This window comes from Equus asinus, chromosome 12 (assembly GCF_041296235.1).
Source record: "Equus asinus isolate D_3611 breed Donkey chromosome 12, EquAss-T2T_v2, whole genome shotgun sequence".
In the NCBI taxonomy this organism is placed as follows: Eukaryota; Metazoa; Chordata; class Mammalia; order Perissodactyla; family Equidae; genus Equus; species Equus asinus.
In genome coordinates this window covers 52,035,183-52,063,054 of record NC_091801.1, presented here as the reverse complement: position 1 = coordinate 52,063,054, position 27,872 = coordinate 52,035,183, and the positions used below count along the sequence as shown (strand labels likewise).

The 27,872-nt window shown below is 34.8% G+C and overlaps 1 protein-coding gene across 2 annotated transcripts in view; it reads left to right on the top strand.

The window, feature by feature from the left end:
- LRP12 (LDL receptor related protein 12) overlaps nt 1–27,872 on the top strand; it is an 87,840-nt gene that overhangs the window by 22,438 nt on the left and 37,530 nt on the right. Inside the window, exon 2 of one of the 2 annotated variants that reach the window (XM_014868475.3) lies at nt 22,083–22,139. The exons of the other annotated variant lie outside the window; for it this stretch is intronic. Within the exon in view, the coding sequence (XP_014723961.2) occupies nt 22,083–22,139 (57 nt within the window). The remainder of the gene's footprint in view (nt 1–22,082; nt 22,140–27,872) is intronic. 2 annotated transcript variants of the gene reach the window in all.

Here is a 27,872-nt window from a genome sequence, read left to right as displayed (position 1 = left end):
AATCTGTCTATTTCTAGGGGGGGAAAGGGCACCTGGGATTTCGATTGGGATTACCTTGAGTCTAGATCAGTTTGAGGAGTATTGCTGTCTTAGTGATTTTAGTCCTTCTGATCCGTGAACGAGATGTCTTTGCAGTTATGTAAGCCTTCTTGAATTTCTTTCAATAGTGGTTTGTAGTTTCAGAGTGTAAATTTTATACTTCTTTTGTTAAATTTCTTCGTGTTTCTTGTCCTATTGTAAATCAGATTTTCTCAATTCGAGTTTAAGATTGTTCGTTGCTAAAGTATGGGAATACAATTTTTCTTATATCCTGCAACCTTACTGAGCTTGTTTATTAGCTCTTTTTGTGTGTGTGGATTCCTTAGAATTTTAGGAAATTCTAAGATCATGTCATATCTGTAGACAGAGATAGTTTTAATTCTTCCTTTCAGATGTAGATGCCCTTTATTATTTTTTGTTCTTAATTGCCCTGGCTAGAATCTCCAATACAGTGTTGAATGCAAGTGGCGAGCCATCCTTATTTTTAAGTAAGGATGCTTAAAATAAGCAGATATTTTATTTTTGTTTATAATCACCTTTAAAGCAATTGTATTAAAGCATGTCATTTTTGAGGTTGGGAGGATGGGAGAATGATACATAAGGACTTACTATACTATTCTCTTTTGTGCATATTTGAAGTTTTACAGAAGAAAGCCAGAAAAAGGTGTTAAAATATTTCCCCAAATTAATTGCATTAAAATTAACATCCCCATTCTCAACAATTATTTTGATTTTTTAAGTTTTCTTATCCCTCTCCCTAACCATTTTTTTGTCCCATGTCGTTTTTCTTGAAGTCTTTAATTAGATTGATATTTCTTTGTTTTGCTGATGCACATTCTTAAATTGTATTCTCTTTCTCTATGAAATATGTGTTGGTTGTATATATTCTTAGGTATACACAGCTGAAAATGTTTCTTTATTTTGCCCTCACACTTGAGTAATGGTTTGGCTGGGTGTAGAATTCTAGGTTCTGGTATTTTCTGTTCAGAATTCTGTGTATTTTACTTTATCATCTTGTAACTTTTAATTTGCCAATTTGGTTCTCATTCCTTTGTTCCTTTGGAAGCTGATAATAATTTCCTTTTTATCTTTGGAGTTTACAGTTTTCACCAGTATGTGTTTGTGTATATGTCTTCAGTCATTATTACTGTTTGGTATCTAGTGGGCATTTTATCTGAACATACCTAGATGTATGTTCTAAAGATATTTGTCTAGAATACATATGTGTGTGTGTAAGTATGTGTGAGTATGTATGCACACATGTATATATTGTGTGTATGTATATATGTATATGTGTTTTAACTCCCTTTTATCCTATAAATTTTCTACTTTTAGGACTCCTACTAAGTGAATATCGGGTATCTTAGCTTTATCTTTTTTGCCTCTTAGAGTTTTATATCCTTGTCTTTTTATTCTAGATTTAAAGATTCTTCAGTTTAGTGTTCAAATTGTAATTGTCTGCAATATAATTGTCTGTAATATAGAATTGTCTATGATTCTTCAATTTTGTCTTCTAAGTTATAATTATCTGTTGTACAAATATAAAATATTTGTCTTTACAAATAATTTTCCTTTTTTATAATGACAATTTTGTTCTTTTCAGTTCGTTATGGGACTGATTTGTGTCTTTCTCACCTCTCCTGTGAATTTTGTTACTCCCTACCTGCCCTTTCCACTACTCTCACCCCACCCCCTGAGAATATGGCAGGAACTATAGGTCCTTTCCTCAGAAAATAATCCACAAATGCACATTCACAGAAAATTGTATAGATGTCATGTGATTTCTGAATCCTTAAAGCTCATTTACGACTCCTAATAGTGCTATTCTTGTGCCTTCGTCCTACCTGGGAGCTTGTTAGAAATGCAGAATCCCAGGCCTTGCCCCGGGTACTGAATTAGAATCTCTGTTTTAACAAGCTCCCCAGGTGATTTCTTTCGTCTTCAAGTTTGAGAAGCACTGCTGTGGGACGTTAGAAACCTCTTTGGTGGTGTGGTGCATGTGATCTGCATTGTTTTTCTTTTTTTTCCTTGTTTTTTTTAGATAGTATATTTGGTGCATCATCAGGAGCACTTTAAAAAAAAATCATACCTTGGTCACCCAAATTGTGCATGAGTAATTAAAGTAGAAATATTTTGAAATAGGTGGACTACAATATGATATTTGAATAGCAAGCTATACTATATGAAGTAGCAGGAGACAAGGAGGGACTATTTATAAACTCATTTTTGTATCAATAGCAAACACTTTACGTAGTAGTTACTGTGTGCGAGGCAGGGTTCTAATCACTGTTTGTTGTGTATGTATATGTATGTATGTACACACACACTCATTTTCTTCTCATAATAACCCTATCATCCTAGATACTGTTGTTATTTCCACTTCACAGATAAGAACCTGAGACACAGAGAAGTTAAGTGTTTTAGCCAAGGTCACATAATTAGTAAGTGGAAGAGCTAGGATTTGAACCCATGTAGCATGGCTCTGGAATCTGTGCTCTTAACCATTATACATACTTCTTCTTTGTAGATTTGCTTAGAGACCTCACTAAACTCAGTGCAGCTCATATGCAAACTGATTAATTCCTGATCCATTTGCTCTTTTAAATTCATTACCAGAACTCATCTGCTTGTGGTGCTGATAGATGAGCCACAGATGCCAGATGATTAGTGTTTTCTGAATTAATTTTGATTTGCTATTAATTGAGATTTCTAAATGGCAAGATGCTGGATTATTGGATTTTATGCTACCTACCCTCAAGGTTTGTTGTGGAGCTATTAAATAACTTATGCAAATACTTTCTACATTTAATTTCCTTCTTTCCTCATAGATGGACAAAAGATAATTTGTAGAAACAGTAATTGGATGGCTAAGAAAATTAGAAATAAAAATTAACTTCACAAAGAAATGCTAATGTATACCACATACTAATTTAGTAAATATGTAAAAATCAAACCATTTTGTTAACTGTTCAAAATGTTCAATAAAGACATAAAAATCAAAATGCAGTTAGGGTCCAATGCAATGAGCATTCATACATGACTGGTTTAAATGGTAATCTTTGACTGATGGATTTATTGGTATTACTTAACATATGTCTTGGGCATTTTTCCATATCACTTTTTCTTCATAAACTTTCTCCCTAATGTTTAACATTAGATTGTTTACAGTTTTTTTTCACATTTATGAGTACTGTAATTGACATGACATGCTTTTATTGATTTTTATCTTAATTTTTTATTATTTTCCTTGTGATTAAGTCATAAAAGTAGAATTACTGGGTCAAAGGTTGGAGTATTTTCAAAGCTCTCAATAAAAATAAAAATAATACCTGATTTTTATTGAGTGTTTATCATATGCTAATCATTGCTTTAAATATATATATAAAATTTTAATTCCTTTAAATCTTTGTATCAAAACTATGAGATGGACCCTATTTTAACTCCATTTTACAGAAAACTAAGTCATAGAGTAATTATTTCTTGAGGTCACACAGTTAAAGGCAGGGTTTGTTTTCCAGAAAGAATATACTACTTTAACCTTCTGCTCATGAAATTTAAAGTTGTATATCTTTTTATACCCTCAACAGTGAAATGTTGCAATCCTAGCACAATAGCAGTGAGCACAACTAGAACCCTAATTATCATCTCTAAATACCATTCTTCACTGAAAGGATCCAAGGGTCATGGATGAATGACTGATTCCAGTCTGAGGCAGAAAATAGAAAAGATGAGCCTGGTACGTTCCCTTGTATCAGAAAGCAAGGAAACTCTCAAAGGCTAGTGGTTCATGTCAGAAGGACACAGGGGCCAATATAAAGGGGCTCCCATTGGCCAAAGATGAGAGAACTTAAGTATCAAAAGGAGTAATGAAGACGGTTGGTTGAAATTCACTCAATATAGAAAAACTCCTTGGTTCATAACCACAAACTTGCAATAAACATACACGTACCACTACAGCAAGTTACTGGATACCAGTGGTAACAAATAGGGCATTAACTCCATGCTCTTTAAGCAATTATAAGGAAAGAATTAATCATTTATCCTCCCTCTTTCTGCATGAATTGTGTTTCAGGGTAAGCAAATAACATTTGTTGAGGGAAAGTTCTTTGCAGAATTTCAGTTAACGAATGTATAAAGAATGGCAGGATTAGAAAATCATTTTGCAACCGCTAATGAAATAATTTATTCTATGATCATCGATAGATGAAGCTATTAGACAAACGGTCATGTGAGAACTTTACAATGGAGGGATCAGGCTGCCCTACCTGAGCCTATTGATTAACCTCTGTCTTAAGAAAAGGAGGGCCAGCAGATAGTGTGTGTGCCTCCTGCTGTGATACATACAAAGCATTCAGCACCAGCTCTCAAGAATTCCAGCCAAAGATGTTGAACCTATGTCAAATCCAGCTTCTACAGCAGTGGTTGAGAACTGTGGCCTTTGAGCCAAATCCAGCCCACTGCCTGTTTTTTGTTTTTTCATGATGTTTTATTGAAACAGCCACTCTGATACGTTTGAGTATTGTTTATGGCTGCTTTCATGGTACAGTGTCAAAGTTGAGTGGTTGCAACAGACAGTGTATGGCCCACAAAACTTAAAATATTTACTATCTGGCCCTTTTACAGAAAAAATTTGCTGACCCTTGAGCTAGAAGAACAAACTTAAGTGACACCAAAAGGAAGTGACACCACAGAATATGGGCCTCTTAGAGGACAACTGATCAGGTTTCTGTAACTAGTCGGTGGTAGGGAAAATAAGGAAGTATCACGGTTAGGAGAGACTCAAACACACCAACCAAATGAAACATTGAGACTTTGGATCCTGTTTCAAATAAGCCAGCTGTAAAAAGACATTTAGGAGACAACCAGGAAAATCTGATTATGGTCTGGCTCTATTAAATGATGTAAAATTATTATTAATTTTGTTAAAGTAATAGCATTGTAGTTAGGTAAGAAAATGTCTGTTTTTAGAGTTGGGTATTGAAGTGTATAGAGGTGAAATGATACATGGCATATACTTTAACATACTTGAGCAAAAAAAAAAAAAAAAGAAAATGTATCAAAGGCAGGAGTCAAACTCAAGATTCTTTGCTCTGTGTATACTTTCCACTTTCCACATCATGCCATCATATACTATCTATGGTAGATTTTAGTATTGCTTTCTGGGTTGCTTTTGACAACCACTAACCTAACTTCTTAAAATTCCCTCATCTCTTGGAATCCTTGTCAATGTAAGCACACTCTTGGTTTTCTTCTGTTTCACTATATGTAGACGTCATTAAGAGAGCATCGGTCAAGGATGGATCTGTATCTTCTGATCTTAGTAGCAGAAGAGCCTGGCATTCCATACTTGATTCTACGTTTCAGTAGCTATGAGATTTAGTGCTTTCAACTTAATTGCCGAGTCTCAATTTCCTGGGCCTTAAAATGAGACTATCAGTTACTTCTGGGGTTGTTTTAAAATTAAGGATATGTAGTAGGAAAGTGTTTTCTACATGATGAAATTATTATCCAAAATAGGACCTATTTATATTTTGAGAAGAACTGTAAGGGAATTAAATGCACGATCTTTGTAATAGGGCAGACCTGGGTTTGGATGTTGTTTCCTAGCCATGTCACCTTGGGAAAGTTGTATACTATTTCTAAAGTTTCTTCATTTGTAAACTGGAGGCAGAATCTGCCTCCAGTTTGTTCTGATGGTTAAGTAAATTAAAATTTGTAAAAGTACGCATAGCAACAAATACAGGGTAGATAGGTAAGTATTTTTTCTATGTTCACTTGGGGAAACAAACTGTATAGCAGGGATAGATATATTTACATTGGATAATTTTTAAAGTTATGTGAAGAAGATAATCTTCAACTTCACATATGATCCTTCTATAGGAAAATACCCAGGTGACAGGATAAACTGCAAGATACTATTTTAAGATTCTGTGAAAGAGTAGGTAAGTTACGAGATGAACTTCAATAGAAGTCAGTGAAAAGCTAGCCATTTGCTCCGAGAAAAAAAGAATTCATTAAATATATTCATTAGATTGATGAGCTTTAAGCTTCTAAGAACCCAGGAGTCACTGAAGAGCAGAAATGGTAAAAGCATCGTGCCTTTGGCTCGGCGTCCTCTCCCCCCAGCCAGTTGCTAAAGCTAATGCAGAGTAGAGTCCCTTACTCTAAAGACTGAAGCTGCTCGAGAGCTTCGAACAGTCATTTACCAAATATTTTACATTTTGAGGGACCATGATAAGAAGTGAGCAATTGAATCTGAAATCTCTTTCCTCTTGTGGCTTTCTAACTTCACTCACTAATGAAAGAATGCCTATCTCCCTCTTTATATTTCTTCAGCCTTTTTCTTTTTTCCTCTTACCCTCTGAGCAAACTATAACATGAAACCAAATTGTTAGTTATACAGAAGATATTTCATGTCTCATTAAAAAATCTGATAATTTTGATTCATTAAATCAACAAACATTTGCTGAGATCTCACTCTTTGTCAGGAACTAGGAGATAGTTGCTGGGGAATAGGAAAGCAGGTAGAAAGAGAGTGAAAAAGAGAAGGAGAGAAGAAAGTAGCGGGAATTCTTTCTTGCCCTTCAGACACTCAAAATTTGGTGTGGGAGATAGGTGGTTAAATTAATAACCCCAAACAGGATGGTAAGGACTGTGTAGTAATATGCTCCTAACTCAGTACTAATATGGTGTACAGTGGGAACATCAGGGAGGACTCCTCACCTGAGATGGATGGAGATCTGTTTTCTGAGCGGAGTTGAAGGAGTTAGGCAGGTGACTGGTGGCAGTGCGCTAGACTGTTCCAGGCAGACAGAACATCATGTTCAAAAACATCACAATTTCAGAAACTGTGTACTTCATCAGTGCTAAAACCAGAATGTATCTGTATGAGATGCAAGCAGACAAGGAGTAGTAAAAGTTAAGGGTGAAGAGATAGAGAAGAGCCAGATTATGGTGGGACGTAGAGGCTCTTAATACACATGAGGAGTTGAATCAGTTACAGTTTTATAAGATGAAGATTAATATCAGATATACCTTTTAAAAAGATCTTTAGTAGCATTGTGAAGAGTGGATCAGAGAGCTGCAAGACCAAAAGAAGGAAGCTTACAAGGTAATTCAGTTATTCATACATTAAGCAAATATTTATCAAATGTCTACTATGGGCCAGGCACTGTTCTATACTTTTGTCCTCATGAAGCTTATATTTAATGCAGTAAAACTGGGAAGAAATATCAGTGACATCAAGGAAGGAAATAGCAGCAGATTTGAAAAGAATGAAGGAAACTTTAATATATAGTGCGTGAGGAGAAAAAGAGGATGGTGAAGAAGAAATCTGGAATGACTTACAGCTTTCTGTATGGACAATTGGTGTCATTCACCAAGGTGACGAAGAGCAGACCAAGGGTAAATAAAAGGAGTTTGGTCTTGGACATAATGAGTTTCAGATACCTAGGTAATATTAAGGTAATTCTGAATTCCTGTTTAGTAGGAAGTTAAAAGACAGCTTTTAGGATGAAAATAATAATGACAGTCCTTCACAGGTGATTATGAAGATTAAACGTACTGAAGCATGGAAATTGCTTAGACCCTCATCTGGCACATGGGACATACTCATATCAGTTGCTGCTACTGCCGTTTCAGGAGTATGGGCTTTGAGCTAGACAAATCTGCCTAAATTCTGGCAGTGCCACTTACCAGTTGTGTAGTCTTGAGCAAGTCTCTTAACCTCTTTGAGTCTCAATTTCTCTGCATGTGAAAGGGGGATAGTATCTATTTTACAGGGATACTGTAAGGATTAGTTATAGTGTATGAAAAGCACCAACCACAGTGACTGGCACAAGGTAAGTGCTCAATGAATGTTGGTGTGTGTGTGGAGGGGGGGGCGGGCGGGTCAAGTAAAACTTTTCACCTCAGAAGGAGATTCTGATTAGGGATGGAAATCTCAGAGGTATCAATGTGAAAGACATGAACCTTTTAAACATATATACTGAAAAGGAAGAGTTTCTAGAAAGGGAGAGGATAATATGCCAAAAGATCTCTGAATGGTTGGCAAGAGAGAGAACTTACCAAGAGTATTGGCCAAGGAGGTTGTTTGGAGGCTTGAAGAAGATAATGAAGGACGAATGTAGTTTTTGAGGAAAGTGGAGATAGAGCTGAATAAGGCTTTATTAAAAGATTGTACTCCAGCATTGAGTATCCAGATGAGCTGAAACTGTGAATTTATAGTGATATTGTTCCTCACGTGATTTTCTCCAACTATCAGAAAACTGGATTCAGAGTTGATGTTTTTGAGGATAAAGTGTTTGATAGGTCAGTCACTGGTAATCTTTGCCATATGAGTTTCAGAGATGTGCAAGGGGTAAAAGCTAGACTGAGGCAGGTTCAGGAGCAAGTGATAGGTAAGGAAGCTCCATTACGGAGTGTAGATTCTTGTTTTTACAAAGTTGGCTGAGAAAGATGGGAAAGCAGAAACAGGAAGGTGCACAGGCAAGAAAGAGGTTTTCTTTGTTAAGACCTGATGTATCAAGAAGAGACAAAGGTACAGAAGAGAGGAAAGGTCTGAAGGGGAAGGAAAGTGAGGAGCTAATGAATGACTCCAGGGTCCAGTGATTTTAGACTTACTGTGTCGTTGGCTCCCATGATGGAGCCTCTGGTAAACTTGAGACCAGTCTTCCCTATCAGTGAAATACTTTCCTTCGTAATTTTCCTGTTTCCTTTCATAGATATTACTAGAAGTAGAAACAAGCTACTTACTGTCTCGTCTTTCATAAATAATAAAGGTAGGAAAAAGACACAAGTGTGGATCTTTGATGCAAAAAAAGAAAAAACGGAGTTAATGTCAAGTAAAATGCAAATCTACAAATGCTATTGACTGTGATTTTAATGATTTAGTAGTTTCTTTTAAATATTGTTAAAAATATACTTTTTAGATGGTTACTGATTTTTAAATTCTGCTTTCTTTATAATGCAACCTCTAAATGGCTATTTTCCTGCAGTCTGCTACATTGAGAATCATTTATCTTTGTTATTACAAAAGCCAACATTGTTTCTATTTGTTTGTTTTACTCTGTGCATTCACATGATAGTGTTATTAGTGATGTCAGCAAGAATAGGTAAGTTGCAGCCACACATTGGCCTTCTCATTATTAAATCTCATGTATAAGAACATTTTTTAAAGTGACCTATTGCTATATAAGAGGGTAATGAAAACGTTTTAGTATCTATATTAAATGATAGTTCTTGTACCATTTGGTCAATAATATTAAGGAAAAAAGTCACCTGTAATAATTTTTCAATTACAATGTTATAAAGAAAAACTTGAAACTACATAGCTACAGAATTTAATGTTGTGTTAATTTCTTTCTGAAGGTACCATTCCAATACATAATATTCAGCATAATAGTCAATCTACATGAATTAACTTACGAAAGCAATATATACTTTAATAAGTCAAACATTATAGAAATGCATTAAGAACGAAAGTTAATCATTTCTGTCCCTCCTTCTTCCTGTCTTGGAAAGTAGTGTAGACATTGTTAGCAGTTTAGTTTGTATCCTTCCATACATTTTTATGCATGTCTAAATTGGACTCATAAAATACACCAGAGGTCACAAATTCAAATGCTGACAAAGACCAGGAAGGTAACACAAATGAACTTAGAGGGCCTGGTGTCAGCATCAGATCAGAATGACAGTAGAAGGTAGTGGGGCTGTGGGGCACCTAAAAAAAATGCATACTTCTCCTAAAAGAGAGAAGCTCAGTAGGTTTGCATGCAGCAATACATGTAGACAGATATAATTTTTTTTCAAGAAATTTGGTATTTTTAGGTGAAAACTCAGTTTTTAATGTTGAATTAGGTAGATCTGGATACCACTTACTACTGAAAGAATCTTACTCAATTTATTTAACCTGAGTCAGTTTCCTCATCCATAACACGGGGATAACAGTATCTATTCTTACAACTTTGGAAGGAGGATTAAATAATACATCATGGGTTCAATACAATGCATAATGCTTGTAAGTTATACTGACTGTCTATGATCAGTATTCGTCTGGCTTTAGGAGTGTGGGAAGGGGATTGACTGCAGAGGGGCCCAGAGAGCATGTTTGGGTGATGGAAATGTGTGTCTTGATTATAGTGGTGGTTGTATGACTGTACGCATTTGTTAGAACTCATCAAACTGTATACCTAGAATTAATGAATTTTTTGCATGTAATTTATTCCTCAACAAATCTGATTTTAAAAAGGTAACTGTTTTTGCCTTCTCTCTCTACTTCGTTTCATCAGCTGTTAGAATAGAGTTAACATCAAAGGTTTCCAACATTTTTATCACCAGGCTTCTCCTACTGTTCCTTCCCAACCCCAGTCACAGGCCCCCATGTTTCCCAAGATTTTGCCTGTTGGGAAACAAGGAAGAAAGAAAGAAAAACTACCTTCATTTGTCTGTTACACTTTTCTCCTTTGCTGAGCTGACCATGTACTGGATTTATCTATTTGGGTACTGTGCCTGATACATCATTGAGTAAAGCAGGCCACTAGCCACTTTCCAGAAATGTTATAATGTAAGCAAGAAGCTAATTAGCTACTGTTCAGTAATAAGCTCTGAAGCTTAATAAACCAGGAAGAAAAATTAGAAGCAAAAGCAATATACATGGTTTTTCTTTAAATAATAAAATACATAAGTAACAGTACACAATGTGTGTTATTTGTGTATATTTGTATTTTTATATGGATGTGTGTATATATATTTGTGTGTGTGTTTACATGTATATCCTTTACAGACTCATCCCAACTCTTTCTGTAAGGCCAGTATTACCCTGATATCAGAAAAAGAAAACTGCAGACTAATTACCCTTATTTATATAGATGCAAAAATTCTCTAACAAAATACTAGTAAACTGAATCCAGCAATATATAAATAGAATTATAAACTATGACCAAATGGAATTTTTCCCAAGAATGTGATGTAAGGGTCAACATAGGAAAATCAATGTGATATACCACATTGATAGAATAAAGGACAACAACCCACAGGGTCGTCTCAGTAGATGCAGGGGAAGCATTTGGCAGTATCCAAAACCATTTCATAGTGAAAGCACTCAACAAACTAGGAATAGAAGGGAACTTCCTCAGCCTGATAAAGAGCATCTGTGAAAAACCCACAGCTAATGTCGTACCTAATGGTGAAAGACTGAAAGCTTTCTCTCTAACATCAGGAACAAGACAAGGATGTCTACTCTTGCTACTTCTATTCAAAACACAAGCAATGACAACAAAAAATAGGTAAATTGGACTGTCTCAAAATGAAAAAACACTTGTCCTTCAAAGGACACCATCAAGAAAGTGAAAAAGTGCAACTATGGAATGGGAGAAAATGTTTGTGAAACATATATCTGATAAGGGGTTAATATCCACAGTGTATAAAGAACATTTACAACTTAAACAACAACAAAAAGACAAATAATCTAACCAATTGAGAAATAGAGAATTTGAATAGACATTTCTCCAAAGAATATACTCAGTGGCCAATAAACAGGTGAAAAGAACCTCAGCATCGTTACTCATTAAGGACATGCAAAGCAAAACCACAATGAGATACCACTTCACACCCACTAAGATGCCTGTAATAAAAAGACAGACAATAACAAGTATTGGTGAGGATGTAAAGAAATTGGAATACTTACACATTACTGGTGGGAATGTAAAATTGTACAGCCATTTGGAAAACAGTTTGGCATTTCCTCAGAAGGTTAAACAGAGTTTCCAAAAGACCCAACAGTTCCACTCTGTGAGTATCCTCAAGAGAATTGAAAACATGTCCACACAAAGACTTGTGCACAAATATTCATAGCAGCATTATTCACAGAAGGTGGAAACAACTCAAATGTCTTTCAACTGATGAGTGGATAAACATAATGTGGTTTATCCATACAGTGGAATACTGTTTGGCCATAAAAAGGAGTGAAGTACTGATTCATGGTGCAGCATGATGAACTGTGAAAACATTATGCTAGGTGAAGAAACCAGACACTTAAGATTACATATTGTGTGATTCCTTTTATATGGATTGTCCAGAACAGGCAAATTCATAGAGACAAAAACTAAGTTAGTTGTTGCTAAGGGCTGGAGGAGGACAGAAAGAAGAATAACTGCTAATAAGTAGAAGCTTTCTTTTGGGGGTGATGAAAACATTCAAGCATGAGATGGTGGTGATAGTCACACAGCTTTTTGAACATACTACACTTTAAAAAGGTGAATTTGGGGCCGGCCCCATGGCCAAGTGGTTAAACTTACGTGCTCACTTTGGTGGCTCAGGGTTTCGCCCATTCGAATCCTGGGCGCAGACATGGCACCGCTCATCACACCATGCTGAGGCAGCGTCCCACATGCCACAACTAGAAGGACCCACAACTAAAAATATATACAACTATATACCGGGGGGCTTTGGGGAGAAAAAGGAAAAATAAAATCTTAAAAAGGTGAATTTGATGATATACAAAATATGTCTCAATAAATCTCTCATAAGAAATATAGGTGTATAATTTCTTCCTTTTTTCTGGAGTTCTGAATCTCTTCAAATTTTGGTATTTAATCATATGAACCAGAGGAGTCACAGATAGGAACCTTTGAACTCATACAGTCTTTAGTCCTTTCTAATTTACTGAGTTCTTGACATTAGTGGTTCAAGCTATTTTAGAATAAAGGAAATTATTTCCATCTGCATGAACGCTGTCACTGAGGCGCTCAGTAGTAGGATTTATAACCATCTTTCATGTTCTTTAGGGGCTGGGATTCATTTTCTGAATGCTGGGAACTTGTGTTTGTTTAGTATTTGTACTTTGAGTAATAGTTTATTGTCATCATACCCTTATTTGAAGACATTTCAAATGTAAAATCTTACTAACATAATACTGCAGGAAGTCTAAACATATAAAAACATTGAACTCCCAAATATCTGTTAAAAATGTGGTTTGAAAATTAGAATGTATATTTCCATAAAAAGTAATGTTATGAATGATCACTACTATTATTTTAAGTGGCAAATAGATTCAGGCCAGTTCATTAAAGTCTATTCAATCCATAATGAATGGCTACAATTAAAAAGCTATAGAGGGACCAACCTGGTGGCACAGCGGTTAAGTTCACGTGCACCGCTTTAGTGGCCCAGGGTTCACCAGTTTGAATCCTGGGTGTGGACTTTACACACTGCTTATCAAGCCATGCTGCAGCAGGCATTCCACATATAAAATAGAGGAAGATGGGCATAGATGTTAGCTCACGGCCTGTCTTCCTCAGCAAAAAGAGAAGGATTGGCAGTGGATGTTAGCTTAGGGCTAATCTTCCTCAAAAAAAAAAAGAAAAAAAAAAGATCTCCAGAAAAAGCTATAGAAATAATACTTTTAGAATACTAGTAAGTAAAGCAAGAAAATAAACTATCTCCCAGGGATTTCTTAACCTTTGTATGGGTGAAGCATCTCATTATAGGTATTTGTTAGACACTATGGAACCTGTCTTCAGAAGAATGTGCTGAATTTTTCATACACTTTCAAGAAGTTCACACATGTCTTGGTTGAGCTATGACCTGAGAAAAGTGTGTGTATTAGTGTGCTTGGGCATAAAATACCACAGACTGGGTGGCTTAAACAACAACAACTTATTTTCTCACAGTTCTGGAGGCTAGAAGTCCAAAATCAAGGTACCATCAGGGTTGGTTTCTGATGCGGTCTCTCTTCCTGGTTTGCAGTGTGCTCCTCACTGTGTTCTCACAGGACCTCTCCTCTGTGCACAGGTGGAGAGAGCGATTTCTGATATCTCTTCTTAAGGAAACCAGTCTTATCAAATTAAGTCCCACCATTATGACTTCCTTACCCCCTGAAAGGCCCCAAATTCAAGTACAGTCACATTGATGACTTAAACATATGGATTTTCAGTGACACAATTCAGTACATAATAGTGTGCTACTCTATACCTTATTTTGACCAAACAGAAAGAAATAGCTAAGTTATAATTGCTTTTTTTTAAAAAAAAAGATGAGAGTGGGCACAATCAGAGCTTAAGACCTATAGATCCAAAAGTAACTTACAAAAAAAGTAATATGCCTCAAAAATATGAAAATCTGGAAGGAAACACAGTCCAGGGAGGTTATTAAAGTCTCAAAAATAATTTCTGGTTATTAAAATCACAAATAATCTCAAAAAGGAATGAATGGTGGAGAAATCTAAAGAAGTCAAGTTGTCCAATGACTTCAGGCTAATTAAGAACATATTCCCAAGATGGAAAGGATATATAACCAAGAATAAATTATAAATATTACTAATGTAGAGAAAACTCAAGGTTGAGTTGAGCAGAAGTACCAATGACAACAAAATTGGTCTTTGAAGCATTTATTTCTGGAATAAAGAATAGCAGAAAGGTGTATAGGACTGTTGCTTGGGCAGATTGTGTAATACTGGTAATGTTTATGTCCCCTCTGTCCAGTGTGCTCTTCAGACTGAAAGGATGAGATTAACTGTTTCTGAAAACCTTGAAGAACATAGCTGCAAAGATTATTCAGGTATTCTAAACAACTTTAAGAGTTCTGACTTAGGTACTGAAATACTTCCGAGGAAAGAAAGGTCAGATGACTGGAAACAGGAAATGCAGTTTTGATTTTCCAAAATGGGTCAGGAGGGATGAGAATTCCACAAACCAACAATTAGTGGTGATGAGGAAAGATTATAAGTGAAGAGTAAAAGAAGTGGCTTATGAAGACCTAGGAGAGGAAATAAATCTGTAAGCCATATGAATTTGGTGAGAATGATGTTAGAGAAACCTTATTTCCTTTACAGATTGACACTCAGACTAGTAGAAATGACTGAGACAAATGCATATTAGCTTCTACAAGGGTCTTACAAGTTGTCTTAAACCCTTTGCACAATTTGGAAAAATTTGGTCTGGATGCTAAAACAATGTCTAACACAATAGCCAACCTAACCAGAAATGACTACTACTTTTAAACTCCTGTGGTCACCATTTTGCATCCTTTGATGAATACCACACACACAAAAGGAATCTGAATGAAAAAGAGTGAAGATAGCATAAGGGACTTATAGGACAACATCAGTCAGACCAATATCTACTTATAACTAAATCATCAAAAATTAAAGCCAAGGCGAGAATGTTAAAAGCAGCAAGAGAAAAACGATGTGTTACCTACAAGGGAAAGATAGTAGCAGATTTTTCAGCAGAAACTTTGCAGGCCAAGATGGAGTGGCATGATATATTTGAAATACATCTGAAAGAAAAAAAAACTTCCAACCAAGAATAGTTTACTCAGCAAAGCTGTCCTTCAGAATTGAAGGAGGAATAAAGAGTTTTCTAGACAAGCAAAAGCTTAAGAAGTGCGTCACCACCAGACCAGCCTTACAAGAGATGTTAAAGGGACTTCTTCAAGCTGAAATGGAAGGGTGCTAATTAGTAATAAGAAAACATATGAAAGTATGAATCTCACTGGTAAAGGTAAATATATAGTTAAATTCAGAATACTCCAATGTTGTAATGGTGGTGGATAAATCACTTGTAACTCTAGTATGAAGGCTAAAACACAAAAATATTAAAAATATAACTAGAATAACTTTTTATGGATACACAAGGTAAAAAGATATAAATTGTGACATCAAAAACAAAGTGAGGGGAAAGTAAAAATGTAGAGCTTTCGTATGCATTCGAAGTTGTTACCAGCTTAAAACAGACTGCTATAAGATGTTTTATGTAAAGCTTATGATAACCAGAAAGCAGAAAAAGTGGATACATAAAAGAGGAGGAGGATGAAATCTAATCATACCGCTACAGAAAGTCATGAAATCACAAAGGAAAAGAGAAAGGAAAGGAACAAAGGAATTTTATAGAACAGCCAGAAAACAATGAACAAAATGGCAATAGTAAGTCTACTTTGGATTTCTTTCTCTTCTTCTTGGTCAGAACTTCAGCCTCTTCCAACTCTGTGGGATGGAAGTTTTTAAGCGTCCAGCTTCCAGTAGTTGTTCTTTGACTGTCGTTGTGAAGTCTCACCTTACAGCTTAGCCGAGCTCAGTGCTCAGCCTAAGACTAGAGCCCTGATGCAGACTTTTGAAGTTTTTTTTTTTTTAATGAGGTTCCTCCCTCCCTGATATTCTGAACATTCCAGCTTCCTCAGCCTCTCTGAACTCCAGTCTCTGTCTCCTCAGCTTGTCGAGAACTTAACTGCTTCCTCAGTGTGCCAGGGTCCAGAAAGTCTCCAGGCAGAAAGCCAGTGCAATAATAGGGCTCATCTTAATTTGTTTCCCATTTTTCAGAGATCACAGTCTGTTGTCCAGTGTCTGAATTTTTTTTCACGTGTTTTTCCAGCCTTTCTAGGTGTCTGTAGCAGAATTGCTGTTCCATTACCAGTTACTCTGTCATCACCAACAGCAGGAGTTCCATCCTTTTTTTCTTTTTTTCTGAGGAAGATTTGCCCCCAGCTAACATCTGTTAGCTTCCTCTTTTTTTGCTGAGGAAGGTCATCCCTGAGCTGACATCTGTTGCCAGTCTTCCTCTGTCTTGTACGTGAGCTGCTACCACAGCATGGCCACTGACAGACGAGTGGTGTAGGTCCAAGCCTGGGACTAAATCCGTGCTGCCGAAGTGGAGCACGCTGAACTTAACCACTAGGCCACTGGGGCTGGCCTAGAAGTTCTGTGTCTGAGTTTTCAAAAATCTTTTTTTGTCACTACTACAAATGGGGTCTTCTGCTGTATCATCTGAACTGGCTATTGTTTGTATTTATGAAGACTTTTGATTTCTGCATACTTATTTTATATCCTGCTACTTTGCCAAATTTTCATGTTGTTTATAATCATTTTTCTGTTGACTGTCTTGGGTTTTCCAGATAGATACCCAATTGTGTCATCTACAGAGAGAGACAGTTTTACCTCTTTTCCAATTTTTATGCCTATGGTGGACACCCTGTCTTCCATTCCCATTTTCAGTATAAAAGCTTCTAGGGCTTTCCACTTGAGTAAGAAGCTTGATAATTATTTTGTCTTTCTGTTGTTTGCTTCTATTTCATATATTTTTTTATCATTTTTTCAATAGATTGTCAACTCTTTGCGAGCAGGGACTATTCCTCTTACTTATGTATTGACTTACCATTCATTCATTTACTTGAGCAGATATGGACTAAGTATCTCCTATTATGTGCTATGTTCTGTGCTACTCAGTGGGTTGCAAACCAAAACAGACCCAGCTATGTCCCATCACCCCATCAACCTCCACCCCCCGCCCCCCGCCAGGATTAAGATCCTGTGGGAAATATAGACATTACACGAGATAACACAAGTGTGATGAATTTAGAAAAGGTGACAGAATTGCATACCATAGAAGCCTGTAACAGAATGACCTAACAGTGTGGGGGAATCAGGAGATGCCTCCCTAAAGAAGTAATATTAAAGGAAAATCCAAAGGCACAAGAGACAGCTGACACTTAAGAAATCCATATTTCTGGAGAGAAGAGATAGAGTGGAAAGTGGATCACAAGAGGTGAAAATTTTGAGGTAATTAGGAAGAACCAGACAGTAGAGAGTTTGGTAAGGCCTATTAGGATTTTGGACTTTTTTCCTTAAGTACGATTTTACTAATAAAATAGAATGATGTTTGCTTTTATGTGTATATGTGTACACACGTGTTTATGTTTGATAACTTCTTGCTGCACAGTGAGAACGAGATTGTAGGATGCTGAGCAGATAATTCACTTGTAACTGCTGCTCATTACCTTGTAACCAATGATTTTCCCCCATACAAATCGGAATAGTTGTGGCAAATGGATTTTAACTCTGAAAGCTAAGTACTATTTCTTTTATAAACAAGAAGTATATTCATGCCTGAATTCTTTTAAAAAAGTAAGGAACACAAACTTATCAGTGCCATGGGAATTGGTATAGAACCTGAGTTCTGTTTTAAGAGAAACACAATCTTCTTAATGACTGTGGATTTGAATTTTCAATCCATCCAATTACTAGCTCTTTGCAAAAATTACTAAATTGCTAAGAGCTTTGGTTTTCTCATCTGTAAAGTGAACTTATGTTTTAAGGATGAGCTGAAGGAAGGCTTGTAAGGCCACTAGGGTTTGACTGGCACATAGCTATCATATCTTAGCTGTATTTATTAGCTGTTCTTTAAGAACTTTAGTTCTTAAATAAAAAGAACAGAAATAAACAGAAAGAAAGATAGAAAGCAACAGGGACGCAGAGACCATAAATTTAGACATTCTCTTAATGATGACACCCTGATTATTCAGATGAGTAAACCAAATCTTAAGATAAGTAGTTTAATTAAAGTGTTTAATTAATGATTAAATAAATTGTAAAGCTGGGGTTCCTAAAAAAGGATCTCTTTTGGAAGATTCTTTTTCTCTCTTGTATGGCAATCAAAAATCTATAAAACCATGTTTCAGCTTGGCAAGAAGAATGGGGACGACCGATCGCCTTTGGTATTTGGTTAGTGGGACTAAAAAAAATTAAGCTATAAAAATTATTTCCTGGTTTAGATGATAATGAAACTTTTTCTTACTTGAAAACTGTTTTTTAGAGTTCTAGTTAATTAGCTTGTCCATTAACTAATTAGTCAGCTGCTAATGTATAGTTATAGAAGTAATGTTTTATCAGACTGTATTTTTCCAGTATATGCTACCTGTAAAGGGTGACTTCTGTGAGAATATCTAACTTGACTGCACTGTAGTTATAGTAAGGAGGTGGTGTGTGTACATCATCATATTAATAGGGTCTTCTCTCGGATGTTGGGGAGAGGCATTAGGGAGAAGGTAATTAGCTTTGTATCAGCAAAGCAGTTTGGGAGGGCTGTCTGCTTATCACCTGGAAATAGTTGTGTTATATAAGTGGCATCTTTGTAAAAATACTTTTTAGCATGGCAATACACCTAAGTTAAGTAGCCCACTTACTTCAGGTGATACTCAGAATAAGAAATATCTACTGGAACCAAAAATGGATAGTCACTTGATGTTAATAGAAATTATCATTGATTTTTTAAACTTCTAAATGGGATTGTTTTTAAGTTAAAGTAAATATATGGGAAATTAGCAGTATCGTGTTTGATGTTTTAAGGTATTGTTCATCAGTTTTAAAAATCATTAATAATACTTTTCTTAAATTATGTTTTGTAACATTTTGCACAATATTTATCAGACTTCCGTTTATTCAGAATGGTCGGAAATGAACTATAATCTCTTCACCTATTTTTTTTTTGGTAATATGAATAAAGTTTTTAAAGAAATCCATGCCTCTTGTAACAAATTCAGTTAGTTCTAAAGTATACAAAACAAGTCTTCCTCTATTTTAATTTCAGTTTCAGAGATTTTCCTTCACAATTTATGTGGAACCTTAGACTCTTCAATATTTATATAAATGCACATACATACATATATGCTTATGTAAACATGCATATTAACTATACATCATTTTAAGGTTAAAATTAGATCATATTTTAATATTATTCTGAAACGTATTTAACTTAATGTTATATCTTTCCAAGCTAGTACATATAGAATTACCTAATTCAGTTTATTGAATATTTCATTATAAGGGTGTTTAAGTTTATTAATTTGCATGCTGATGGAGATTTAGATTAAATTTTATTTTTTTCTATTATAAAGAATTCCACTAAGCCCTATAAGATAGGTATTATCTTCTCCATTTTATTTTTTATTTTTTAAATTTTTATTTATATTTTTTTATATTTATTTTTATTTTTATTTATTTATTTATTTATTTTTATTTTTTGAGGAAGATTAGCCCTGAGCTAACATCTGCTGCCCATCTTCCTCTATATATGGGATGCCTGCCACAGCGTGACTTGACAAGTCTTGCGTAGGTCCACACCCGGGATTGGAACCTGCCAACCCCGGCTGCCAAAGCAGAACATGAGAACTTAACTGCTGTGCCGCTGGGCTGGCCCTATCTTCTCCATTTTAGACATGAAATTAAGACACAAAGAGGTTAGGTAATTTGCCCTAAATTGCACAGTAGGTAAGTGGTGGAGCTCATATTAGAATCCACAGTCCCACATACCACATTATATTACTATTTCCTTCTGCCTACCTTTACTCTGTTTACTGAATTGTAAAAAAATTTTTATGTGTAAAATATATCTAATGTTAAAACTCTCCTGAGGATAATTTAATATACTACCTTAAGGATAATGGAAACTTTAGGGTCACAGATTACACAACTGTAGTTTGTAGTTGCATCTAATATAGAAGTAGAAGGTTTAAGCCAGTGCCACTCAAACGTTAATGTGCATTCAGATCACTGAGAGTATGGGAGGGTCTTGTTAAAATGTAGATTCTGATTCAATAATCTGGAGTAGGGCCTGAGACTCTGCATTTCTAAAAAGCTCCCGATGATGCCAGTACTGCTGATCTACTTGTTAGTAGCAAAGGTTTAGGCAATTTATAATGACCTTTAGTAAATCTTGTTAGTTGTTTTGTTAAATCAGCTTCTTACATTATTTTGTTTATGCTATCAATTTTCATGAGCTGTGTGTGTTAAATGGGTGGGGGCTTTCTAGTAATTTCAGTTCTATGTAGCATTTAACATTGCGGGGAAAAATAAATCTTGGTTTCTGAGATATTAATGTACAGTACTTAAATGACTGTAATCAGATTTCTTTGTGTACCAAATACAGCTTACGCACCTATGTCACCATTTCCACTGTATCATTCTTATTTTGAAGGCTGTAGCTGTAGTTGAACTAAAAAGTTTGTTTTACCACTATTATTTTATTCTTTAGTAATATTAATAATACATTTTACACAGTTAAAAAATGAATACCTGTTCAGTGCTATGTACTGGGCACTGTATCGAGTGTTTAATTGGTATGATTTCATTTAATCATCATGACCTCCCTCATTTATTCATTCATCAACTCTTTGAGCACCTGCTCTGTTCTAGGAACTGTGCATACAATAGTGAGCCAAATAAGCACAAATTCTGCTCTCCTGGAGCTTAGTGCATTGGGGGATGCTATACAATAATCAAGCAATCATAACTGTGATATTGTGAAAGAAAAGTTGTTAATTACAATATTTGCCATTGTCTCTATTCTTCCAAGCATCAAAGAGAATTCTGCTTTTGCCCTCTAAGCTTCTCCCACCTCGCTTCCTCCCCTACCCGACTGCAAGGAGAATTCTTTCTCTATCAGCTCGGTTCCTGAGCTGTTGTGATGCCAAATCTACCTCGTGAGTAGAGGGAGACGAAACTTTAGAAGTAAAAATGAGCCATTTGTACAAGAAAAGAAACAACAGAGGAAGATGAAATAATTTATAATATAACAGAAAAAAAAAGAATACTTTAGAGGTCTGTTCATGTTAATTTGAAGGAGTAAATATCCTCAGTACTTTAAATGGGAGTCTTTTTAACACAACGCTTTTGTTAGGTGATACTCAGTAACTCATTTCAGTAAGTTATATGAATGCTTCCATGTGTGCAACTTTGTGGTAAGAGGTATAAAAATCAGGGGCTACCAAAATAGGATATAATTCTGTCCCTACTCTTAAGACTAATAAAGTTGTTGATGCACAAAATTTGAAAGATTTAGAAGACAATGCAAGACATATTTTTTTTAACTACCAACATGTGTAAGCCTAGCAGAAAGCACATTGTGGACCGATTGAGCATGCTGTTCGAAGAATGCTGTTTTTAAAAAATATATGATTCTGTCTTTTCTAGTAATGAGTTCTCTTTTGACTATTCACTTGATAGGCACTTCTTTCTGGTATGAATCAGATCTATATATTTGACCTTTATGTATTACCCTCTGTTGCTGTGATTTCCAAAATGTTTTGTTTTCCTTACTACGATTATAATTTTGGGCTTCATAGTATTGTTTTGAAGATTATTACAACAGACTTTAATTTAGTTTCTGAATATTACAAGTAGCTCTCTGTAGTTATTTTTCTTATAAAGGGAGAATCTGAAAAATTTTTATAAATTTTATCTTGGAAATTAGTTTATTCATTATGTTTAATTTTAGGAAATGGTGCTCTTGCAGAACATTCTGAAAATGTGCATATTTCAGGAGTGTCAACTGGTAAGTCATTTTTTGTAATGTTTAAATTTCATGCATGACTTATATGGTAAATATTGAAAACCACCTGGTATCTTACAAAGTGATATTTGGCTATAAAAATTATTACTGCTTTTTGCAGCATGTAATAAGGAATGAAGTAACTGGAACATGGAGAAATTCACCTAAGATAAAATTGATACTTGCATGCCCATGGATTGGTTATACTTTTCCAAATGGACTGCATAATTATTTTTTCATGCTAACATTGAACCAGGAGAAAAGTTAGCTCAAGTTGAATTAGTATTTTCTTTCCATACAAAGTTTTTTATGAAGTGTAACTTATTAAAATATAATTTTGGGTGCTATTCCTAACATTATAGCCTTAGAAATTAAGCATTTTGCTTGATTTTTAGAGTACCACTATACATAAAACTGCAGTACTTGAGTACACAATTTATATGCTGTTGAAAAGCAACCCAACAGTATATTTGTGTCCATGCAATTCAGAAACTTGTTGAGGTAAATGCATTTTTTTCACTCAGATAAGCTTTTATAACTTAATAATTACTTAAAAGCCCATAACTATTAAAATTTTCATTCTTAGGTGACCTCCACAGCTTTTATTACCATTTTTGGTGTATCAGCTGCAGTTACTAGGGGAACAAATCTTTTATTTTTGCATACAATTTTGCAAAATTTCTTTTGCAAAAAAGAAATACAATTTCTTACTGTTATTTTATTATTTCCGTATATTCTTGATAAGTTTTCTGTGGTTAAAATTGTGCTTAGTGTATTCATCAATCTACTGATTGACTTCTTTGTGATATCTTGTAATTTGGTTATTTTTTCTCATGAAGCAAAACTGTAAGTTTCCTCTTTTGTTTTATGTCTGGTTTTATATTCAGAGAGTTCATAGACTTAACAAGTACTCTATGACCTAGTGAACCCTGGCCAAACAAACTGACAAGCCTGGTTTCCTGAAATTGAAAAGCAGATGCTTTAGTAGCCTGCATTAATTCTTTGTTTGTTTCACCATTTGTATATGCTTTCAAATGGTGTATAATTATATACATCAAGTAAAAGTGAGGTTATTTTAAAGACGACCTTAATTTTCTCCCTGTTTCTTTCTATTTTGAATAGCTAATGATAATTATGATTACTTTTACAAGTTGTAACTATGACGTAAGAAGGCTGTTCACAAACATTTTAACTGACACCACCAAATGGGTATTGTCTAATTCAATGATTTTCAAAATTTTTGATCTCAAGATCCCTTTTAGGCTTTTAAAAATATTGAGGATTCTCCAGTTTGCTAGGGCTGCCATAACAAAATACCATAACTGAGTGGCTTAAGTAATAGCTGTTTATTTTCTCACAGTTCTGGAGGCTAGAAGTCTACGAGCAAGGTGTTAGCGGGGTTGGTTTCTGGTGAGACTTCTTTTCGTGGCTTGCAGATGGCCACCTTCTTGCTGTGCCCTCACCTGACCTTTCCTCTTTGTGCACTGAGAGAGGGAGTCTCTGGTGTCTCTTCCTCTTCTTGTAAGGACCTAGTCCTATAGATTAAGGCTCCACCCTTATGACCTCAGGTAACCTGAGTTTACCTCCTTAAAGGCCTAGCTTCCAAATGCAGTCATATTGGGTGTTAGAGCGTCAGCAAATGGGTTGGGAGAGGGACACAGTTCAGTCCATAACAAGGACTTCAAAGAGTTTTTGTTTATGTAGGTTATAGCTACTGATATTTACTGCATTAGAAATTAAAATTGAGAAACTGTTTAAAAACTCAATTCATTTGCAAATAACAGTAATGAGTCTATCACATGTTTACATCAATAACAAAAATTTGTGTAAAAATGTATTTTCCAAAGCAAAAACATCAAGAAGAAGAATGGCATTGTTTTATAATTTCGCAAAGTTTTTAAAGATTGCCTTAAAAGAAACTAGCTGCATTCTCACATCTGTTTTTGCACTCAGTCTTTTGTAACATGTTGCTTTGTTTGGCATGTATGAAGACAATCCAGCATCACACTGATAGACAATTTGAAAAGGGAGGAGTATTTTAATAGCCTGTTCAGATACTTGTGAATATTATTCTTTGATGCTATACCAAAGCTCAACAACTGGTAGTTTCTTGAAGCTTAGTTGCAAGTGGAATCTGCAATCATATGAGTGAATACGTTGTTCTCTGTCATGTAAAAATCCAATGGCCTTTTTTGCCCTTTGAATGGATTTCTTTTTTACCACGCATCATTTTGTAATTTGCATTAGTTGTTTGCAAAATATTGTTTTTCTGAGTTATGCAGATTTATATGGAGTATGGTAAGTTATGGAAATTCGGAGAGATCCAGAATTTACTTAAATTCTGAATTTTGCTTCAACTCATCAGGATTAGATTCTACTTCTTACAGTTATCTGTTTGCTTGAAATTAGACAACTAGGCTCTTGTTGAGCACTGAAATTACCCTTAAATTCCTATGTGAAAAATATTCAGCAGTTTAAAAATTCATCACTTAGACCATGTAAAACATGTTTTGCATATTTTAATCTTGTTTATTTTCTTTACTCTTTTTTATTTTCTACTGATATATTTCAGACATATATTTAGAAATGTGTATCAGTTTGCTGGGGCTGCCGTAACAAAGCACCATAGACCAGGTGACTTAAACAACATGGTTTTATTTTCTCACGATTCTGGAGGCTAGAAGTCCAAAATCAAGGTGTTGGCAGGGTTGGTTTCTTCTGAGGCCTCTCTCTTTGACCTGTAGGTGGCTGTCTTCTCCCTGTGTCTTCGCATGGTCTTCCCTCTGTGTGTATCTGTGTCCTAATTTCTTCTTATAAGGTCACCAGACATATTGGATTAGGTCTCACTCATCTGACCTCATTTTAATTTAATTTTCTCTTTAAAGACCCTGTCTCCAGATCCAGTCACATTCTGAGGTACTGGGAGTTAGGACTTTAACATAACAGTTTTGGGAGTGACACAGTTCACCCCATAACAAAATATGTTTTAATTAAGTGTATTTATACATCGATAAAATACTTAATTTCAGAGGTCATTGAAACCTTATTAATGGCTTATTGTTTTTCCTGAAGGTTGGTCTTATAAAATCTTTCTTTTGTAGAAAGAGAAGAATCATATGAAACCTTTCCCATTATACCATTTAAAAAAAAATAAATGGATGCTGTCTCATAAGGTGCTTTTGGATATAGAGATTCATGCCAGTTTTTCTTTGGTCGGCATGGAGATAGAGAAATGTAACGCTTGATACTGTATAAGCCTTCTGAATTCCTTGCATCCCCAGTTGAAACAAGAGACCCTTCAGTGCTGGCCTACGTGGAGAACTAACCTTTGGAAGAATCTCTACATGTAGGACTTGCTTTCTCTTGAGACCAAGCAGTGGAGGTGATGAGGTAGCTCGGTGTTCTCTGGTGCTCCATGTTTCTGCGTCTCACCTGCCCTTTTCACCTCTGCTGCTCCGTTTGACGGTGCTCAGTGCCATAGCCCATTCATCATTTGCGTTCTGGAAATTTTACTGGCAATTTTAGAAAGAATTTTAACTTATCTGCAGTTAGTATTTTCAGGTAATTTATTGTCCATATCAGGACACTTTGAAAGTGAAAGGGTACACTATTTTTAATTATGCTGATACAGACAAGACTAGGACTGTCTTAGACAATTTGGGATGTATAATGAATTAAATTCATTTAGCATGAATTAACCACCTGATGTGGACCTTGTGTCAAGAAGTGTTGGGAGTAAGCAATGAGTAAAATATTCTTGTCTCAAGGAAGTTACCATTTAATGGAGTAAATAGACATGTGCAAAATCCTCCTATAATGTGGTCTTAATGTGGTCAATCCTGTGGTAAATAATGAGCATATTAAATTAGATAATGAATTTATAAAAGGCCTAGTTACAATGTCTGGTGAGTAGTAAATGACTCAATATTTTTCTTATTTATTATGAAAGTACTAAGTGCTTAGTTTTGCTTATTCAGGTGAATTTTTATAGGAATTATTAATTTCTGATTGATAATATAGTTTGGGTTCTTATGCTTGGGATAATTTGTTCTATTTCTAACATGCTGTTCATTTTCATCTTTGCCAAGAGAAATAAATCTTTGCCCTTTTTCTGGTTCTTATGCTACAAGTAGTAGCATAAGAAAACATAAATTATCAAAAAGTGTGTATCTAGTTATTATATAATGGAAAAGAATTATTGGATAAATTCTTATTTTTTATATTTTTTCTTTACTTTAGAACTTTTCATGTTCCAGAATTTTAAATCTACTTTTGTATATAAAATAGAGAAAGAAGAAAAGACAAATGGTATTTTCGTGAATGTAATAATTTGTGAAAATCATTATGAAATTATATCATAGAAACTGCCAAGTAGTTTAATTGTATGTATGAGAGAGTAGGAAGGCCATTTTAATATTCTTTTTTAAAAATGTCTAAATTAAATCTCATGTTCTTTTTTAAATGTCTAAACTTTATAAAATAGCTAAATTTTACTACTCATCTGTATAGAATGAAACGTTTTTAGGTCAAATTGATTTATAACAAGATCTTTGCACATATTTAAAAAAATATTTGACTTTTTAAATGTATCTACTTTTAAATTGAATTTTACTCTATGATCTATGATATTTATTTGAATCAGAATAATTATAGAAATAATTTGATTATGCCCTCCCTACTCTTAATTACTATTTCCAAATTAAGTTTTTTACTTGTTTTCACAAATACTGTTTATTCATTATACAAGTTTTATTAAACATTTATAAAAATTGGAAAAAGAGCAGAAAGATTAAGAAAATTACTCATTAACCCTGAATTCTTAGTATAATTAATAATAGGTTTTATTTGTCCTTTTTCTGTGCATACCTTAAAAATAATTGTGTATGCATTTGAATTATAACTAATTTTATCTCCTGCCCTATTTAACATTTTATAGAATACATTTTTTCTTTATCATTATTTTAATAATTGTATAAAATTGCTATCTTGTAGCTGTATTCTAATGTTCTTAAACATATCAATGGATTTTTTCCACTGGGTTCTCTATAGTCTGGGTCATGTTGCTGGGGACATATTAATATATGTTTAGCACTTTTTTATTCCTAAGGCTATTTCTTTAGTATAGATTTCTAGAAGTGGAATTTCTGTATCAAAGGTCATAAATAATGATTCTAGAAACCTTTTGACAGATCACTTTCAAAAAGGTTTGTACTAGTTTACACAGCTATCTGCAACGTATGAAAGCACTTAAATTGGGTACGATCATGTTTTTCCTATTTAACTTTTTTCTTACCATGTTTCTATAAAGTCCCCAACCTTTTATTTTCCCCAAACTGTTCAGAAATGTCACTGTTTACCTCTCTTTCTGATTCATTGCCTGGAGTTATAACATTGCAAAGAATAGGAGAATGAGATTGACTTTCCCTTATAGTTAGGCAAAACTACCCTGAAATTTAAAAAAGATTTTGTGGTTGCTAATAGGAACAGATGTTGAGACTTGCTGCTTTCTCAAGTAGATAGTTTTTACACATGAGGATTAGCATGTTATTCCTAATTCACCAGTGATACAGCTTCTAAATTTTCCTACCTTATAACGTCCATAGCTGAAATCTCTATCTGAGGTTAGCTTGATCTTGAGTCTGCTTTACATTTGACTTGGAATCTTCTGTCAGGCAAAGCTGACATTTCTGAGAGCTGAGAAAGAGAATGTCTATTTAAGAAGTTTCTTTCTTAATC